This window comes from Pipistrellus kuhlii, unplaced genomic scaffold (assembly GCF_014108245.1).
Source record: "Pipistrellus kuhlii isolate mPipKuh1 unplaced genomic scaffold, mPipKuh1.p scaffold_m20_p_9, whole genome shotgun sequence".
NCBI lineage: Eukaryota > Metazoa > Chordata > Mammalia > Chiroptera > Vespertilionidae > Pipistrellus > Pipistrellus kuhlii.
The window spans coordinates 25625399-25642494 of record NW_023425595.1 but is presented as its reverse complement, the minus strand read 5'-3'; the positions used below and the strand labels follow the sequence as shown (position 1 = coordinate 25642494).

Sequence of the window (17096 nt, the reverse complement as noted above, 5' to 3'; positions counted from 1 at the left end):
TCTCCCCTTCACCCTTCCTCTCAGAAATCATTTTAAAAATTTTTAAATAAATACATAATAAATAAAAGCAATTCCAGGTCTGTGCCTGAGTAGTGTCTGAGTGTGTCTGGACTCTGTGGGAATTTTATATGCTCTTTGGGGAGTTAGAGAACACTCTGGAAAAGTGATATTTCCTCGAGTGAGCTAGAATGAGCTCTGGGACTTTGCCTAAGTTTGCATGGACAGGGTGTGCTATGAAAGGGAGTCTCTGGTGAGTGTGTTTGGTATTTGTCTGCGGGTTTTACCATCAAGTCATCAGAAAGAGCAGTCAGGGTGGGAGCTGTTCATGTCAGTGACACTCAGAGCTATGAGTAACCTCGATCCTAACTCGAGGTCCTCCGGTGAGTTGGTAAGATTGGAATTTTTTATCCTCAGCTTATTCCAGCCATAGCCAGAATGAGGCCCAATTAACTGTTTCCATGGGGCTGGCCTTGATTTTAACATGGATGTCGGGTCTGCTCTTGAATTGTCCACCTCTGGGGTGACCTAGGATGAGTCATGCTCAGGCCCTACCCACCTGATGGATGGAAGCAGGCAGGAAGCTGTTCCTCTGCCAAGTTCATGCAGGGTTGTATGCCCATAACAAAGGCTAAACACAGGCCCACTAGCCAGCCACCTGGCAGATCTCTGACTCTGGGCCCAGCTCACATTCCGGGCAATTTTTTTTTAAGTTTCCTAAGATGATTCCAAGAACTTTGGCCTCTTGTGAACTCTAGCAACTGTTGTTTATGCCCATAAACATTTGGTGGCCCCACTTCCTTTGAAAGGTTCTAGGATACCAGAATCTTACCCGACCTCTCCACCATTGCTCAGGCCCCTCTCCATTCCTAGAACACCTACTCCTTCCAAAATTTCCCTCATCCCACAGGCCTCCACTCCTCCACAAAGCCTGCCCCAGTGCCCAGCACACACTCACCTTGCCCTTCCTTGAGCAGAATACCTGAATCCCTCTGCTTAGCCCAGGAATCGATGGTCCCTTAGACCAGATTCCCAACCCTTCCAGACTACTGTGCTTGATGGGAAAACAGGGCTCTAAGCCTCTTGTCCTGGCCCTCAGCACACAGTTGTACTCTGCCAGTAACTTGTGCCCTGATTACTTTGTTGTTTTCCCAGATAGTAAGCAATACACTACATCTTCACTTAACATTATCACTGGGGTCTTAGAAACTACGACTCAAAGCAAAATGACATATAACTAAACCAATTTTCCCATAGGCTAGTAGTTGATATAACCAAGTTCCTACAGCGTATTTTTGGTCACAAAAATGTCACCAAAGTTCTAAATAAAGACCCCCCTCCCCAACTTTTCTAATAGTAAACATTGGAAAAAATGTGCGTTCTGTGTACCTTTAAGAAATATTAATAAAAATAAGTAAGAATTATTTTCCAATCTGCTTCAGGGTCACAGGTGGCTAGAGCCTATCCCTGAAGCTCAGGGCACAAAGCAGGACTCAGCCCTTGACAAGACGCCCTTCCACCCACACTCACATAGACTGGGACACTGTAGACACACCAATTCATCTGATGTGTACATCTCTGGGATGTGGGAGGAAACCTGAGTACATGGAAAAAACCATGCAGACATGAGAACATGCCAACTTCACACAGACAGTAGCCACAGCTGAAAGTCAGTTTTTTTTTCTCATCAATGTTATAATGTAATGATGTTATTCGAGGGCCTGCTATATATTAAGTTTTGCCTACACATCAAGCAGTACTCTAGGTACTTTATATTATACCTATTAACTGGTTTAGTCCTCATGATAACCTTATTAAGTAGAAACTATACTACTGTTATCCTTATTTTATTAATGAGGAAAATGAGGAACAGAGAAGTTACGGTATGCAACTTGCTCAAATCACACAGCCAGTAAGTGGTAGAGCTGGAGGACTAGCTTCAGAGCCCAACTTCATAATAGCTACGCTGTGCTGCCTCTTAAGCAATGATACAGTGAGATATGAGAAAGGAGAATGATGAGGCCTGTATGACACTAGAGTTATTAATTCACAAAGCACTTCACCCTGCAATTGGCCTTGGACATCCCTTACCCTCCTTCTGCTCCACAGTAGCTAATTCCTGCTCATCCCTCCAGTCGCCATTCAGGCAGCAGCTCCTCTAGAAGCCTTCCCTGTTGCCTTCAGTGGGAGAGAGTGACCTTTGTCACTCACACAACCTGCGACCCTCCATCAGAGCAGCTGCATTTTCTCCAAATCAGTCTCCCTACTGGACTGTGAGCTCCTTAGGGAAGAGGCCACACATGGCCCATGACTGTGGTCCATGTGCCGGATTAGAGCTTGTAACATGGTCAGGGCTCAATAAATGCTGGATCATGCCCTGCTGGTGTGGCTTAGTGGTTGGGCACCAACTTATGAGCCAAGAGGTCCCGGTTCAATTCCTCGTCAGGGCATATGCCTGGGTTGCAGGCTCAATCCCAATGTGGGGCATGCAGGAGGCAGCCCATCAAAGATTCTCATCACTGATATTTCTATCTCTTTCTCCCTCTTCCTCTCTGAAATAAATAAAAAAATATTTTTAAAAGATTTAAAAAATAAAAATATTTTTAGAAAAAATATTTTAAATATTATAAAAATATTTAAAAATAAATAAATAAATGCTGGATCAACTGAGATCAGGACCATGGACGCTGTCTCCAGTAGTGGACCAGCCAGATATGGGACAGACCAGACATGTTGACATAGGAGCTGACGAGCCCTCTGGTTGAGGGGCTTGGCTGGCAACTCAAGGGCCCAGTGCCTTCACCTGGCTCTCTTTCTTCAGTTTGCAGATGGGGTGTACCTGGTGCTACTCATGGGGCTCCTGGAGGGCTACTTTGTGCCCCTGCACAGCTTCTTCCTGACCCCGGACAGCTTTGAACAGAAGGTAAGGAGAGGCAATGTGGGACGAGGCCCTAATCCACATGCTCTGACTCATCCATCTACGTCTATACTGGGGCCATCTGGGCAAAAGGCAGTGGCTTCCTGTCTACCCATGGTCTTCAGTAGTTGGATGGGGGGGCCCATTCTGATGAGCACTGAACTGGAAAGACTACAGAGCATCTGAACATTTCCTCCCCACCTACCCCCACCATAACCTGGCCTTGGTCCCCTATTCATATTCCCCAGCCAGGTGTCACTGCTCAGTCTCATCTCTCCCAGAAGTGACAAGGCTGGTTGTACCTGAGGACCCTCACTCAGCCTCATTTCAATGCCTCTTATAGGCTGCCATAGCCTGTGTGCTAGACAAGGGACATTTGATCCAAAGTAGAAACCCTTCTCTGCTTCTTGTGCACAAGTCTTGCTCTCTGATTCTTTCAGCTGAGAGCACTAATGTGCCTTAGTTGAAACACTGGTATTCTAACACAGGAACACAGTAGAGGATTTTGAACTTTTCCAGCAGTGCTCACTCCACATGGCCTTCCCATTTTGGTAACCTCACTTCTTCAAATTGGAAATTCTAGCTCAGCCTCTGTCCCTCTAGCTCCATCACTTCCCAGGGGCAGATCCCAAGACCCACAAGGGCCCAGGAGTGAGTGGGCAATAGCATATGCACTGCATTTCTCTTTCCAGGTCTTAAACGTCTCCTTTGCCTTTGAGCTCATGCAAGACGGAGGGCTGGAAAAGCCAAAACCTCGGCCAGAAGGTACTTTGCTCTTTTGCTGGGTTTGTGACAAGATGATGAGAACCTCTTCCTGTACATGAGTGTTGGGGACAGAGGGCAAGGCTCGTGGTTGAGAAAAGAAGGATGAGTTTCTTTTCAGAAATCTCTACCATTTTTTTTAGCAGCTAGGTGTGACAGGGTACAGCTGCCCAGTCCTGGAAATCCTTTGGGAGCTGCTAATCACATGGCCATCAGAAGTAAAAATCTGAAATCTCATGCATGGGATACAGGGGTAAGGGCTCAAGCAGATGTGGTGCATAGCAGAGGTGCTGCTGCAGAAACTGCCCTATGCCCAGTTTCCAGGTTCTTCGGTCCCTGGACAGGGTACTGACCTGCCAAATTGCTATATCCCAGGCCAGGCAGGGAAAGTTGCAGGAGTCATTGTTGGCAGCTCTTCTCTGAGCATAATTGCCTTTCCTGTCCTGTGCCTACTCCAAACTGCCCAAGGATGATTTGTTGGGTTTGGATTGAAAGTGTAAGGCTTAAAAAAATAAATAAATAAAGGCACAAATAACAAAATGCTCCACTAGCCCTTCTGTGCTGGTGCTTGGAGCTATGTGTGCATTTGTGCATGTAGGAGTTCTTCTTAGTACGGATATTTATTTTCTGAAACTTGCTGACTGAAATTTTTCATTTTACCAGCACTACCAAAGTTCATCAGTGATTGGATGGGGCAGGAGGATGTTATTCAATACTGTGTTGAAGATAATTTTCTGTTTATGTCAATTTGGAATATTAAAAATGCCATATGTGGGTCCTCTTGCTTGACTTTCCTGGGTGTTTAAAGGCAAGTGGACAAGTAAGGATTGTGTACTTTCTCTCCCCATTGCTGCCTCTGCTCCGAATTCTTTCACCCAAACCTTCACATGGGAGTGGTCCTTCACTGCCTGTCCAGTGGGCCTGAGACTCCCATGCGAAGAGAGGTAGGCTAGCCTGACCTCAGTGCACTTGAGGCCACTCAGGGGAGAAAAGAGATGTACCCAGTCACCAGAACAAAAGGACAATGGTGATAATTGCCATGAAAAAGATACAACTAAGAGGTTGATAGAATTGAGGGGGTGATGCTCTCCTCTCTCTGAGGTGGAGGATGGTTTCATAGACATGGTGGTAGTTGGGCTAAACCATAAGGATCAGATAGGATTTCTGTTTGGAGATTAGAAAGAGGGGCGGCAGGTTCAAGCAGAGGCTGACCTTGACCTGCACTAGTTCCCCTCCTAAGGACCTTCCAGAACCAACACAACTGGTGGTTGGCTTCAGACCACCCCAGAACGCCACCCAATCAGCTCGACAAACAACACACCCAATTGGCAGGCTTGGCTGCATCAAAACCCTAAAGTGACTCTTGCTCTGTGGGTCAGTCCCAGCATAACAGCTCATCTGCAATAGTCACAACCAGCCCTCGCAACCAGGCAACCTGAGGGCCAGTCCACTGACTGATGTGCCAGCAGCAGTCATGGCTCAACTACATTAGGAAGGCATATACAAAACACACAAGGGACTCCACTGGAGCAGCTCAGGTAACCAGGCAGACTGCACTTCTGGGCCCCACAGGACACAAGCAATCTACCAGATGCAGATTTTAAAACAGTGTTTATAAGGATGCTTAATGATCTTAGGGAGAAAAAATAGATGAACTCAGTGAGGACTTTGGCAAAGAGATAGAAAACGTAAAAAAAGAAGCAGTCGGAAATTAAAAATAAAATAACTGAAATGAAAAATACATTAGAGCTGAAACCGATTTGGCTCAATGGATAGAGCATCAGCCTGCGGAATGAAAGGTCCCGGGTTCGATTCCGGTCAGGGGCATGTACCTTGGTTTTGGGCGCATCCCCGGTAGGAGAGGTGCAGGAGGCAGCTGATTGATGTTTCTCTCTCATCGATGTTTCTAATTCTCTATCCCTCTCCCTTCCTCTCTATAAAAAAATCAATAAAATATTTTTAAAAATATGTTAGAAGCAATCAACAACAGATTAGAATTATGACTCATAGGTTGAAAACCACTGCTATAGAGCCTATGACTATCGGAAAACACAGGTATTTACATTACGATTCATTAACAATAGCAAAATTACAGTTATGAAGTAGCAACAAAAATGATTTTATGGTTGGGGATCACCATAACATGAGGTAATTAAAGGGTAATGGCATTAGAAAGGTTGAGAACCACTGGATTAGATGAAGCAGAGGATTGAATAAGTGATCTGGGAGAAGAAGCAGCAGAAAACACCCATTATATCAATAGTACCAAAAAGAAAAATAATTTTAAAAAATTAGGATAGTTTAAGGGACCTGAAGGACAACATTAAGCATATAAGGGACCTGAGGTACAACATCAAGCAAACATTTGGATCACAAGGGTACCACAAGGGCAAGAGAGAGAACAAGGAACTGAAAAATTCCCTAACCTGGCAAAGGAAATAGACATACAAATCAAAGAAGTGCAGAGAGTGCCAAACAAGATGACCCCAATGAGGCTCACACCAAGACACATCATAATTAAAATGCCAAAGGTTATAGACAAAGATTGCATCTTAAAAATATCAAGAGAAAAGCAGTTAATTACATAAAAGGGAGCTTCCATAAGACTGTCAGCTGATTTCTCAACAGAAACCTTGCAGGCCAAAAGGAATGGCAAGAAATATTTAAAGTTACAAAAGGCAAAGACAACTAAGAATGCTCTACCCAGTAAGGCTATCATTTAGAATCAAAAGAGAAGTAAGAGTTTTGCAGACAAGGAAAAGCTAAAAGAGTTCATCACTACTAAACCAGTATTACAACAAATTTTACAAAAAATGTTAAAGGGACATCTTTAAGAAGAGAAAAAAAGATCAAAAATATAAATAATAAAATATAGGAAAGAAAAAGTTCTTATTGATAAAAGCAAACATACTAAATAAAAGTGGTGGATCACCAACTATAAAGCTAGTAAAAAAAAAAGTTAAAAGGGAAAGTAGGAAAATCATGTGTAATTACAACAAACACAAAAGAAGAAAAAGAGAATGATAAAAACATAAATGAGGGGGTGAGTAAAATTTGTAGTGATTTTAGAATGTGTTCAAACTTAAGTGACCATCATCTTAAAATAAACAGCTATAAACATAGCTTAGGTTGGGGCAAAAGTAGGTTTACAGTTATGAGTACTTGAAACAAAAAAATTTATTCTTGTATTATTATTTACTAATTATTATATTATACTCCATTTGAACAACTACTTCTGGTTCACCCCGTATATATAAACTACATGGAAACCACAAAGCAAAAAATCTATGAGTTATACAAGAAATTAGGCATACAGGGAGAGCTCAATAATAATATAGTAATGGATAGAACATCCAGACAGAAAATCAACAAGAAAAGAGTGGCCCTAAATTACACATCAAATCAGATGAATTTAATTGATTTTTTTCTAGAACATTTCTCCTCAGAGCAACAATATACACTATTTTTGAGTGTATGTAGTGGGACATTTTCCAGGATAGGTCACATTAGGCCACAAATCAAATTTTAATAAATTTAAGAAGATCGAGCCAAAACCAGTTTGGCTCAGTGGTAGAGCGTCGGTCTGCGGACTGAAAGGTCCCGGGTTCGATTCCGGTCAAGATCATGTAGGTTGGTTGCGGGCACATCCCCGGTAGGGGGTGTGTAAGAGGCAGCTGGTCGATGTTTCTCTCTCATCGACGTTTCTAGATCTCTATCTCTCTCCTTCCTCTCTGTAAAAAATCAATAAAATATATATTTTTTTTAAATTTAAGAAGATTGAAATCATAACAAGTATTTTCTCTGATCACAATGGTATAATAATAAAATCAACTATAAGTAGAGATTAAATAATGGTACTAAACAATGAATGGGTTACCAATGAAATCAAGGAATAAATCAAAGTTAAGTTGAAACAAATGAAAACCTAACATCCTAAAAATCTGTGGAACACAACCAGAACAGTTCTAAGAGGGAAATTCATAGCTATATAGGCCTATTTCAAGAAACAAGAAAAATCTCAAACAATCTATCCTTTTAACTAAAAGAACTAGAGAAAAGAAAATGCCCAAAATGAGTTGAAGAAAGGAGATGAGAGTGGAAATAAATGAAATTAGTCCAAAAAGAAATGAGAGTGGAAATAAATGAAATTAGTCCAAAAAGAATAGAAGATATCAATGAAACAAAGAGCTGGTTCATTAGAAAAATAAAATTGATAAACCTTTAGCAAGACTCCAAGAATAAAGGAGAAGGCCTTTAATAAAATTCTATCTAATAAAGAGGGAATTATGCTAATTGATGGTCACACCCTCACAAAGATGGTAGTGCCCACAGCCAATAAGGAGGGAATATGCTAATTGACTGCCACACCCTCAAAGATGGTGACGCCCACAGCCGTAAAATTGGAGCACCCAGTCCCCTCAGCCCTGCTGTGGTGGCACAGCCAGGCCTGCCCCCAGGTGGATCTGGCCACTCTGCATGCCTGCCCCCGGAGTCCCCCAATCCTCTCACTCCCTCAGCTGCCCAGGGCAGACCTGAGGTGCAGGCAAGCCTCAGATGGTGGCTGCCCAGCCACCCAGGGCCACCCAAGGCTCAGGTAACCAGTGCTGGCTGTGGCAGCAGCAGAGGTGTGATGGGGTGTCACCTTCCCCTGATCGTTGGATCCCCTCCCACCCCTGAGGGCTCCCAGACTGTGAGAAGGGGCAGGCCAGGCTGAGGGACACCCCCCCCCCCCCAACTTCCAATGCATGAATTTTCATGCACTGGGCCTCTAATACAATTAGAAATGAAAAAGGAGAAGTGACAACTGGCACAGCAAAAATATTGTACAAAGGAAGATCATATACAATGATCAAGGGAGATTTATTCCCAGGATGCCAGATTGGTTCCAGTTTTGCAAATTAATTAATGTGATACAACCCATAAACAAAATGAAAAATACAAATCATATGACTATATCAACAGATACAGATAAAGCACATGACAAAATCCAACACCCATTTATGATTAAAACTTTCAGTAAAGTGGGGATAAATGGAACATACCTCAACATAATAAAGTCGATATATGACAAAACCACAGCTAACATTATATTACACAGTTGAAAGCTGAAAGCCTTCTCTTTAAGATCAGGATGTTCACTTTCTCTACTTTTATTGAATACTAGAGGCCTGGTGCACAAAATTCGTGCATGGGGGTAGGGGGGTGTCCCTCAGCCCAGCCTGCACCCTCTCCAATCTGGGACCCCTCGAGGGATGTCCCACTACCCGTTTAGACCATGCTAGTGGTTCTCAACCTGTGGGTCACAACAGAAAAAAAAAAAAAAAAAAAAAAAAAGATAAAAAATATAAATAAGAAAATACAGGAAAGAACCACTAGCAGTGTCACCTAAGGCCATTGGAAATCACAGATATTTACATTATGAATCATTAACAGTAGAAAAATTACAGTTATGAAGTGGCAATAAAAATAATTTTATGGTTGGGGGTCACCACAACATGAGGAACTGTATTAAAGGGTCATGGCATTAGAAAGGTTGAGAACCACTGCACTAAATAGTTTTTTTCACAGTGAAGGAGACCAGCAACAAAATGAAAAAGACTGTGTCCCTCTAGAGCAGGGGTTAGAAATATCTGGCCTGTGGGCCATATAAGGCCCAAGAAATCATTTGGTCTGACCCTTCTGAGGCATTAGGGGTGAGTTAATTAAATGTTTGACCAAATATAGCAGGCTCATTTTTTAGTTGGTAATTTTGCATGGCCCTTGAATGATGATATAAATATCCAAATGGCCCCTTGGCAGACAAAAGTTTCCCCATCTCTGTTGTATAGTGTCTCTTCCTGGGAAGGCCACTCTAGTATCCTAATGGCATGAGGAATGGTCCCCGAGTAGACTGTACCCAGTTGGTGAGCACCCTATCTTTGGGTAGGAGAGAGATAATAGGAGAGCTGTGGTCAGTATGTTTGCTTCTGTTTCTTCAAGCTGCTTTATATGAACTTCCTAGTGATGGGCTAGAAGTACTCATTCTGATATTTCAGTGTTCAGGCATTTATTTCCCTCAAGACAGACAAGTTTCCCAACGTCAATTAACTGATAGGGATATTTCAGCACCTCCATGACAAGTCTCGTACAATTATTGAACTAACTAATATGAAACTTCCTGCCCAAGGGGAATGGAGAAACACATCTGTTTTATCCGTTGTTACACTGGGCGTCACGCCCAGGCTGAGAATTTCCAGTGCGTAAAGGAGAAATGAACCGGTGTTTGGTGAAATGGTACCTGGTGAGGGGTGTACCCAGCACTCCCTCTGCATGCATGCTCCTCCCTGGACAGGGAAATCTGGCAGTGAATGCAACAGGATTTATGAAATGTGTTGATGTGCGCCATTCTTTTAGGGTGTTTCAGAATCAATTAGGGCCTTAACCAGTTTGGCTCAGTGGATAGAGCATTAGCCTGCAGACCAAGAGGTCCCAGGTTCGATTCTGGTCAAGGGCATGTACCTTGGTTGCAGGCTCCTACCCAGCTGGGGCCCTGGTTGAGGTGTGTGCAGGAGGCAACCAATCGATGTGTCTCTCTCACATCTATGTTTCTCTGTTCTTCCCTCTTCCACTCTAAAAATCAGTGGGAAAATATCCTCAGGTGAGGATTAAAAATAAAAAATAAAAATCAATGGAAAAATATCTTCTGTAGACAGTGGTGGAGACATTTTTCATGGCAAAGTGATTTCAAGGTCAGGAAAACATCCTCTGCCAGGCTGTTTGACACTCAGCCCTGCTGTACCCCGAAATCCCCTGGAAACTTGGAGTTTGTATCTCAGAGGACCTTTGCTGCCCAAACTTCACAACCATTTAGTTCTCTGGAAACACAAACCTCCCAAAGGCTGAACAGTCCAGCTAGAGTGAGTAGAAAGGATTGGGGAGGGCAAGAGGCTTTGAGGAGCCTGTTTCATGGCTCCAGTACCATCCAACCTTCCCCTTCACGCTCACTCCCTTGGTAAGCTCACTTTCTCTCCTCTCTGCTTGTCTAGCAGTTTCTACCTGGGGTAACTTCCTGGTCTTTGACTTGAGTAGAATTTAACAAACACAACACCAAGCTGCATTCATGCCCCATCAGCCCTAAGCCTTTGGGGCTGATTTTTATCATAGGACAAGAATCATCCCTAGTGCATAGGGCTGATGGGGCTTGAATGTGGCTCAGCCTCTGGGTTGAGGCTCAGATATAGGCATGAACCAGCCTGGGAGCAGAAAGGGAGGCCAAGTGCCAGGCCTGGGAGCGCCTGGTCCATCAACAGAAGTTGGAGCTGATTCCAAGCCCAGCTGGGGTGGGAGAGGGTCAGTCTGCAACTGGGATAAGGCCCAGTAGGGGCATACAGGAGGGTGTCTAGGGATGGAGAGGAGCCCTAAAGAGGTTCCCCAGGCTCTTGGTATGTAGCCCTGTGGCTGCACTTGTCTGTGGCGACCACATGGGCAAGGGTCCCAAGGCTGAGATCCGGGAACCACAGTCTAGCCATACAGAGCCAATGGCCTCCATTCTGTCTGGCCTTGGAGGACCCCTGACCCCAGACAAGGGCGTTGCTAGAGTGCTGACATCTTCCCAGCCTCTCAGACTGTTCTCCCCCACCTTCGAATCCCAAAGCACTTATTGTTTTCTCTGATATCATTTACCTCCTCTGACCTTCTGCACAGTCAGGTGTCCTTTTAATCATCTTTACTGTGAAAATATCACAGTTACAGAAAGGGGCTTAAGATATAGATGTTCAGGTTAGTGAAATATTACCTAGCGAGCCACCAGGCAACCACCACCAACTCAGGGAGAGGAGCCCTCCCAGCTTCCGAGAGTTCCTGCCAGACTTACCTTTGGAACAGAATCCTCTCCCTCCTCCCTGAAGAAGGCCTCTCTGCTGACTATTACCGGCTTTTGTCTTTTTATTTTATTTGCATTTTCTTACAATTTTATTGCCTTAGGGTGCATTCCTGAATAGTAGGCAGAGTTCCTTTTTTTCTTGTATGTTTTCCAACTCCAGTTATTTGGAGGAAGGCACTCCCAGGGAGTGAGAGCAGGGACCTTGGTGGGGGAGGAGGTGGGGGAGGGGCCTGCAGAGGGTTAGAGGGACAGCCAGGGAAGGAAGTGACCACTAAATAAAAGGGAGGAAAGAAGAAAGGGAGAGAGGGAGAGAGGGAGGGAGGAAGGGAGGGAAAGAGGGAGGGAGGGAGGAAGGGAGGGAGGGAGGGAGGGAATGGAGGAAATGGTTGTATAAAAGCTTGGGAACTCATGGAGAACTCTCCTGAAAATCTAATCCTACTCCCAGCCTCAAACCCAGCTGCCTGGCTCTTCTTAATCTGAAACTGTCTGGCCTCTGAGGCATATGGTTACCCAGCACTCTCTGCCTGGGCTTCTGTGTCCTCCAGGGTCCTCCCTTCCTGAGGGAGAGGCAGTTTAGCCCTAACTCCCCACCTCTTTGCCGGTAGCCTCAGATTCTCCCCTTCTTCCTACCACTCATGGCTGGTTCTGTGGCGAGGGGCGCCCCCCTGGGACAGGTGTGACTTAGGGGAAAGTCAGGATCAGGGAAGCACCCCTTGTACCTGGCGATGCTATGTCTGGGGTGAAGGCTACATGAGCTTCATTCTACTGAGAGGCCATGCCCCTGGCTCAGCACGGCTGCCCCTCACTGCTCCCTGCTCTGAATTCTTGCTGAACACTCCACAACCCATCCTTCCGCACCCACCATGGTCTCCTGGGGGATGCTGGAGCACAGCATGATGCCCTGTGGCTGCAGGGGCATCCACGCAGGACCATGGGGGCACACGCGGTGGGTGGTGGATGGGAGAGGTTAACAGATGCCAACTTTGGGTCACATGTGTTTCCCCCCCCCTACCCCCCCCCCCCCCCCCCCCCGCCAAAGCTTTACGTATTTTTTTCTCTACACAGACATCGTCAACTGTGACCTGAAATCCACTCTGCGAGTGTTGTACAACCTCTTCACCAAGTACCGGAACGTGGACTGAGGGACAGGCGGCACCGTCCTCCGAACCACCTTAACCTGCTTATTCCTGCCTCCCGCTCTGTGCCGTCCCACAAAGCCCAGCCACGATCAGACATCCTGGGGACCAAATTAGGAAGGAAACGATCAGAAATCCAGTGGGCTGACCCATACCTCCCAAGCCCTGGGGTCGGAGCCAGCAGTGGCCTCAGAAGATTGTCCCCATCCTGGTGCTGGATCCAGATTTCCCTGTGTCTCTTGGGAACCAGCTTAGGTCCAAAAGACACCCCCCCCCCCAAAGATGAAAATAGAGATAATAGTTACCATTTAATGGGTATAAACTATGTGCCAGACAGCACACTAAGTGCTCTGATGTACTCACATTCATTAGTCCTCATGACTTCTGCTGAAGCAGGTGTAATACACCCCTTCCCCAGACGAGGAAAAGGCTCAGAGAGGTAGAGACTTGTCAGAACTTGACATTTGTTTTTCCTCTTGAATAACATACGTATTTGTTCATAACTAGCCAATTATATCACATTCTTTGCCTGTCCTATAGCTGCATGTGTATGTGTGCACATATGCACACCCACCAAGACAGGCGCCCACTGACCTCGCCACCGAGCAGGCCAGGAGGGCCTAGTGATGCACACTCAAATTGGCAAATTTAACCCAATTAATAGTGTATGTGTGGCAGGAATCATGTCCCTCGGCTCCTTTGTACAAATGAAAATTACTCTTAATTCCTTCAGATTTGTAATAACCCCCATGCTCTGGTTTCAGGGCGACATTTGGGGAAGGATTCTGTTTAAAATTAATGGAGTGGCACATTTTACAACCTTTTTGCTTGATTGCACGTAATGGAAGTGCCCCATATTTTACTGCAAAATAAGTACTCAATTCATTATCATTAGGCAAATGTACACTATACGCCAGCACCACTGAGCGCCGGGCAGAGGCCCACGTGAGCGTGGCTTGGGAAGAAGTAGGGCTCTTCACCGGGGACCCTTGAACTTTAAAGAAAGGAACTCCTCTTTGCCTTCTAATTGGTCATTTAGACCATTCCTGGCCGAGTCTGCCCACATGCAATTACCGGCTAATTCAGGCGAGGAAAAATGTAAGCCATTCAGACCCAAGCCGAGCCGTTCCCTTGCGTGGGCTCCTGGCGGGCTGCTGGGGGCTTGCATCCCCGCTCAGTGAACCCAGCTTGGAAACACAGGGCTCTGGTTGTCCCAGGCTGCCGGGGCCTGGGCAGCTAGGAAAGGGGCTAAAGTAGGGGTGACTAGGAGGACAAGAAGCATGGGGTGGGGAGCATATTTGCACACTTCACAATAAGGAAATACCCTCAGACGAGGGACGGGGCTTGTGGGGTTTACAGTCTTCGTAAACTGACCAAGGCCTTGGGGTAATTAACAACTCTTACTGGTATGTCATCTTCATTATAGAATCTTCTCAACTATGCCAGATGGGCCCAGCCTGTGTGCCCGCCTCCAGAAGTCTGTGCCCATTGCACAGAGCCCTCTTCTAGTCAATTCATTCTGATCCCTGTCTACGCCACCTGGAGTTAGGCCTCCCATACTGTCCAAAGCATTTCCTTCCAGCTCCGAAACATTTCCTTCCCTGCGGTCCATCTGCAGTGGCTCAGAACCCAAACAATTTACAGATAATGCACATCCCTTTGGATATTGTGCTCTAAGGAAAAGAATTGTTAATCAGCAATAATGAGCATTTGAGATGCAAAGACAATGTACCCTTGTGTCAATTTATGTGAAAAGATACAATTATTTTTTACATAAGTGGTGAAATGTTATGTTTTTCATTAGGAAGTACTAAATAGTGTAATATTTGTTTGTTCTCTTTTCAATTCCTGATAGCTAAGTCGTTGCTTTGTCTCCTTGAGCAGTACTAAAGCGGATGAAGTAAGAGCAATGAGTACATGTAAACCTGCTTTGCTCTCCGAATTCTCTCCCTTGTTTTGTCTTTTGTTTTCCTGTATTCGAGCTGCAAACGCACACTGTAGGGTATGTCCTTATGAAGAGCACTCCTTTTTTGGATTTTGCATACACACCTCATGAAAACAGCTTGAACACTGGGGAAGTTGAATCACAGCTCTAACTTATCAGACTATTGTTTCAAGACTGAGGCCTTACACTCAGTCCAGAATCCTAGGGCCTGGGCCTGCTTTTATCACTCTGTCATCTCCTTCAGCAGTTTTCCTCTAGATTCTCCTTTCAATACACGGCCATGGTTTTGAAGGGGGAAAAGGTGCCAGAACAATAAAGAAACCAAACTTAACCTTTATCTCAAAAAAAACAACAAACGAAAAAAAACCCACAAAAACAAAACCTGAGACAAAAAGGTAGTCTCTATAAGCTCACTCCTTTTCTTGTCTAAATTTAAATTCATTGGTATTTTTAATAGTTACTATATAAATGGTACAGAATTCAAGAAGCATGAGTGAGTATCCCTGTCCCCAGCAGCCAATACTCCTAAGAGGTTACTATTTTGATCCATTTCTTATATTCCTTTCTAGAGATAATCTAGCCATAAAAGCATCAACTTGCATATAAGATTGTCGGGAATTTTTTAAAATATAGATAGCATTTTCATATATTCTGTCAGACTCATTGCTTTTTCCACTTAATGTTATATGTTGGAGATTATTTTACACTGAGTATTAAAACCTTTTACATGTTAAAGATGAAAATCTGAGCACTCTGTAAACCCCAAGGCCCATCTCTGGGTCCGCTTGTGTGAGGAAATGAAAGCCTTACCCAAAGGTGGTGATGCTACCTGGGTAATGATTTCAAAGGTCAGAGACTGAGACCTACTGGGTGGGAAGAAGGTCTCACAGGGCATGTTACTGGAGACATTCCCATGTGCCCTGAACTGATTTTTTTGTTAAGTCCTCTTTTGGATTATTATGGTGAGTGGTGTGCAGTTTGATTACGCTTCCATTTGTACATTGTTACTAGGGCTGCTAATGTGAAATCAACTAAGTATCCTACCATGTTCTGCTGCAAGCCCAGCAGCCCCATGCTGCTCCTCTGTCAGTCAGGAGGCTCTGATTTCACATGCGCAGGCACAGGGCTGACATTTGCAAAATCTGGGAGAAGGGCTCTTTAACAGCACATCATCAGCATTGCCCAAGTTGGTTGCAATTTGCAATTGCTACTCTCGGTACTTTTTAATTATGAAATACTGTGAGCTTTGCTATATCATTATCAACTTATTTTGTTGTGGGTTGCCTGGTTAACCCTACAAAGTGTACTGAAGCCTATTTGCATCAACAGTACCCTGGGGCTATAATTTTCCAATAACTAGCCTCTCAGACATGTATACATTGTGGTTCAAATGTGAATTATCCATACTCCAGGGCTAGAGCAAAGGCATACATAATCCTCTCCCCCCGAATTATCACCAATTTATTTTTCCACTGGAAAATGAAACTAGACAAAGTTGGTAGGGCAGGCAGTTTGGTCCAAAGGAGAGGCTGACCAAAAGGAATCTGAGACCCACTGCCTTTCATACAGCCCCACCTCAGGAACTCTGCCTACATAACATATGCTAGATGTGCAAAAGGGCTATGTCCTAAAATCTTCACTAATGTTAATATTACATACACTGTCCCCTCACAAAATTCACTTAGGTCTATTGGAATATGCAAAAAGAGTGTCTGTGGCTACAGAAAACAAGAGAACTGCATTGAGATGCAAATACTGGGTAGTAGATGGACGCACTCACCAGCTAAGGGACCTGCATCTATGCACCGGCTTCCTGACATTTTTGCAGGTTCAGGTCTCAGCAAAGGACAAGTGGGCATATATGAATGGTTCACTGTCATAATTACAGAGACTATATCTGCCAGACTTACTACATGTTCCCTTTTCTTTTCCCTGAAAAATATAAACCCAAGCTAGCTCCATCATTTTTCAGAATTTGCTCACACTCCTGCTTTACTGTAGTGCTGGCTGAATATGTGCCTACGTGTTCACAACCACAAGGCAACTGTGAGGTTGCTCAGGATGGGCAGCCCCCACACCACGCCTGACAATCTTCCTCCCTTCCCAGGGAGGAAGCCACCGATGAAGCATTCTGCGGGATGTTAATAGATGTTCAGTGTAAAAAATGTCATAATTCAAGTAAGTTTGGGAAACCGGGTAAAGAAATATAAATTCACTTTCTACAGTGTAGGTTTTCATTTTTACTTTTTGTTTTCTAATTGGAGCTCATCTCAGAGTTCCCTACACTCTTGTGCATTGTCACTCTCTAAGGGGAGGCAGAATAGGGCGCACCCTGATCGTGTTGACCATAGGTCCTATTTGTCTCCTGAGAAATTGGCAGGATGATATCTTGGAACTCATCCATTCATTTAGCCATATAGTCAACAAGCATGTGCTGAGGGTCTACAATGTAGTAGGTGGGCTGTGTCCACTGGCAAG

The 17096-nt window shown here is 44.6% G+C and overlaps 1 protein-coding gene across 2 annotated transcripts in view; it reads left to right on the top strand.

Annotated features, from left to right (window-relative positions):
• The window catches only part of PARVA (parvin alpha), a 138505-nt gene extending 123264 nt beyond the window's left edge, over positions 1-15241 (top strand). For both annotated transcript variants that reach the window (XM_036426506.2, XM_036426508.2), the window contains exons 11-13: positions 2819-2920; positions 3607-3679; positions 12603-15241. In XM_036426506.2, coding sequence (XP_036282399.1) covers positions 2819-2920; positions 3607-3679; positions 12603-12679 — 252 coding nt within the window. In that variant the 3' untranslated portion in view covers positions 12680-15241. The remainder of the gene's footprint in view (positions 1-2818; positions 2921-3606; positions 3680-12602) is intronic.
• The last annotated feature ends 1855 nt before the right edge of the window (positions 15242-17096 follow it).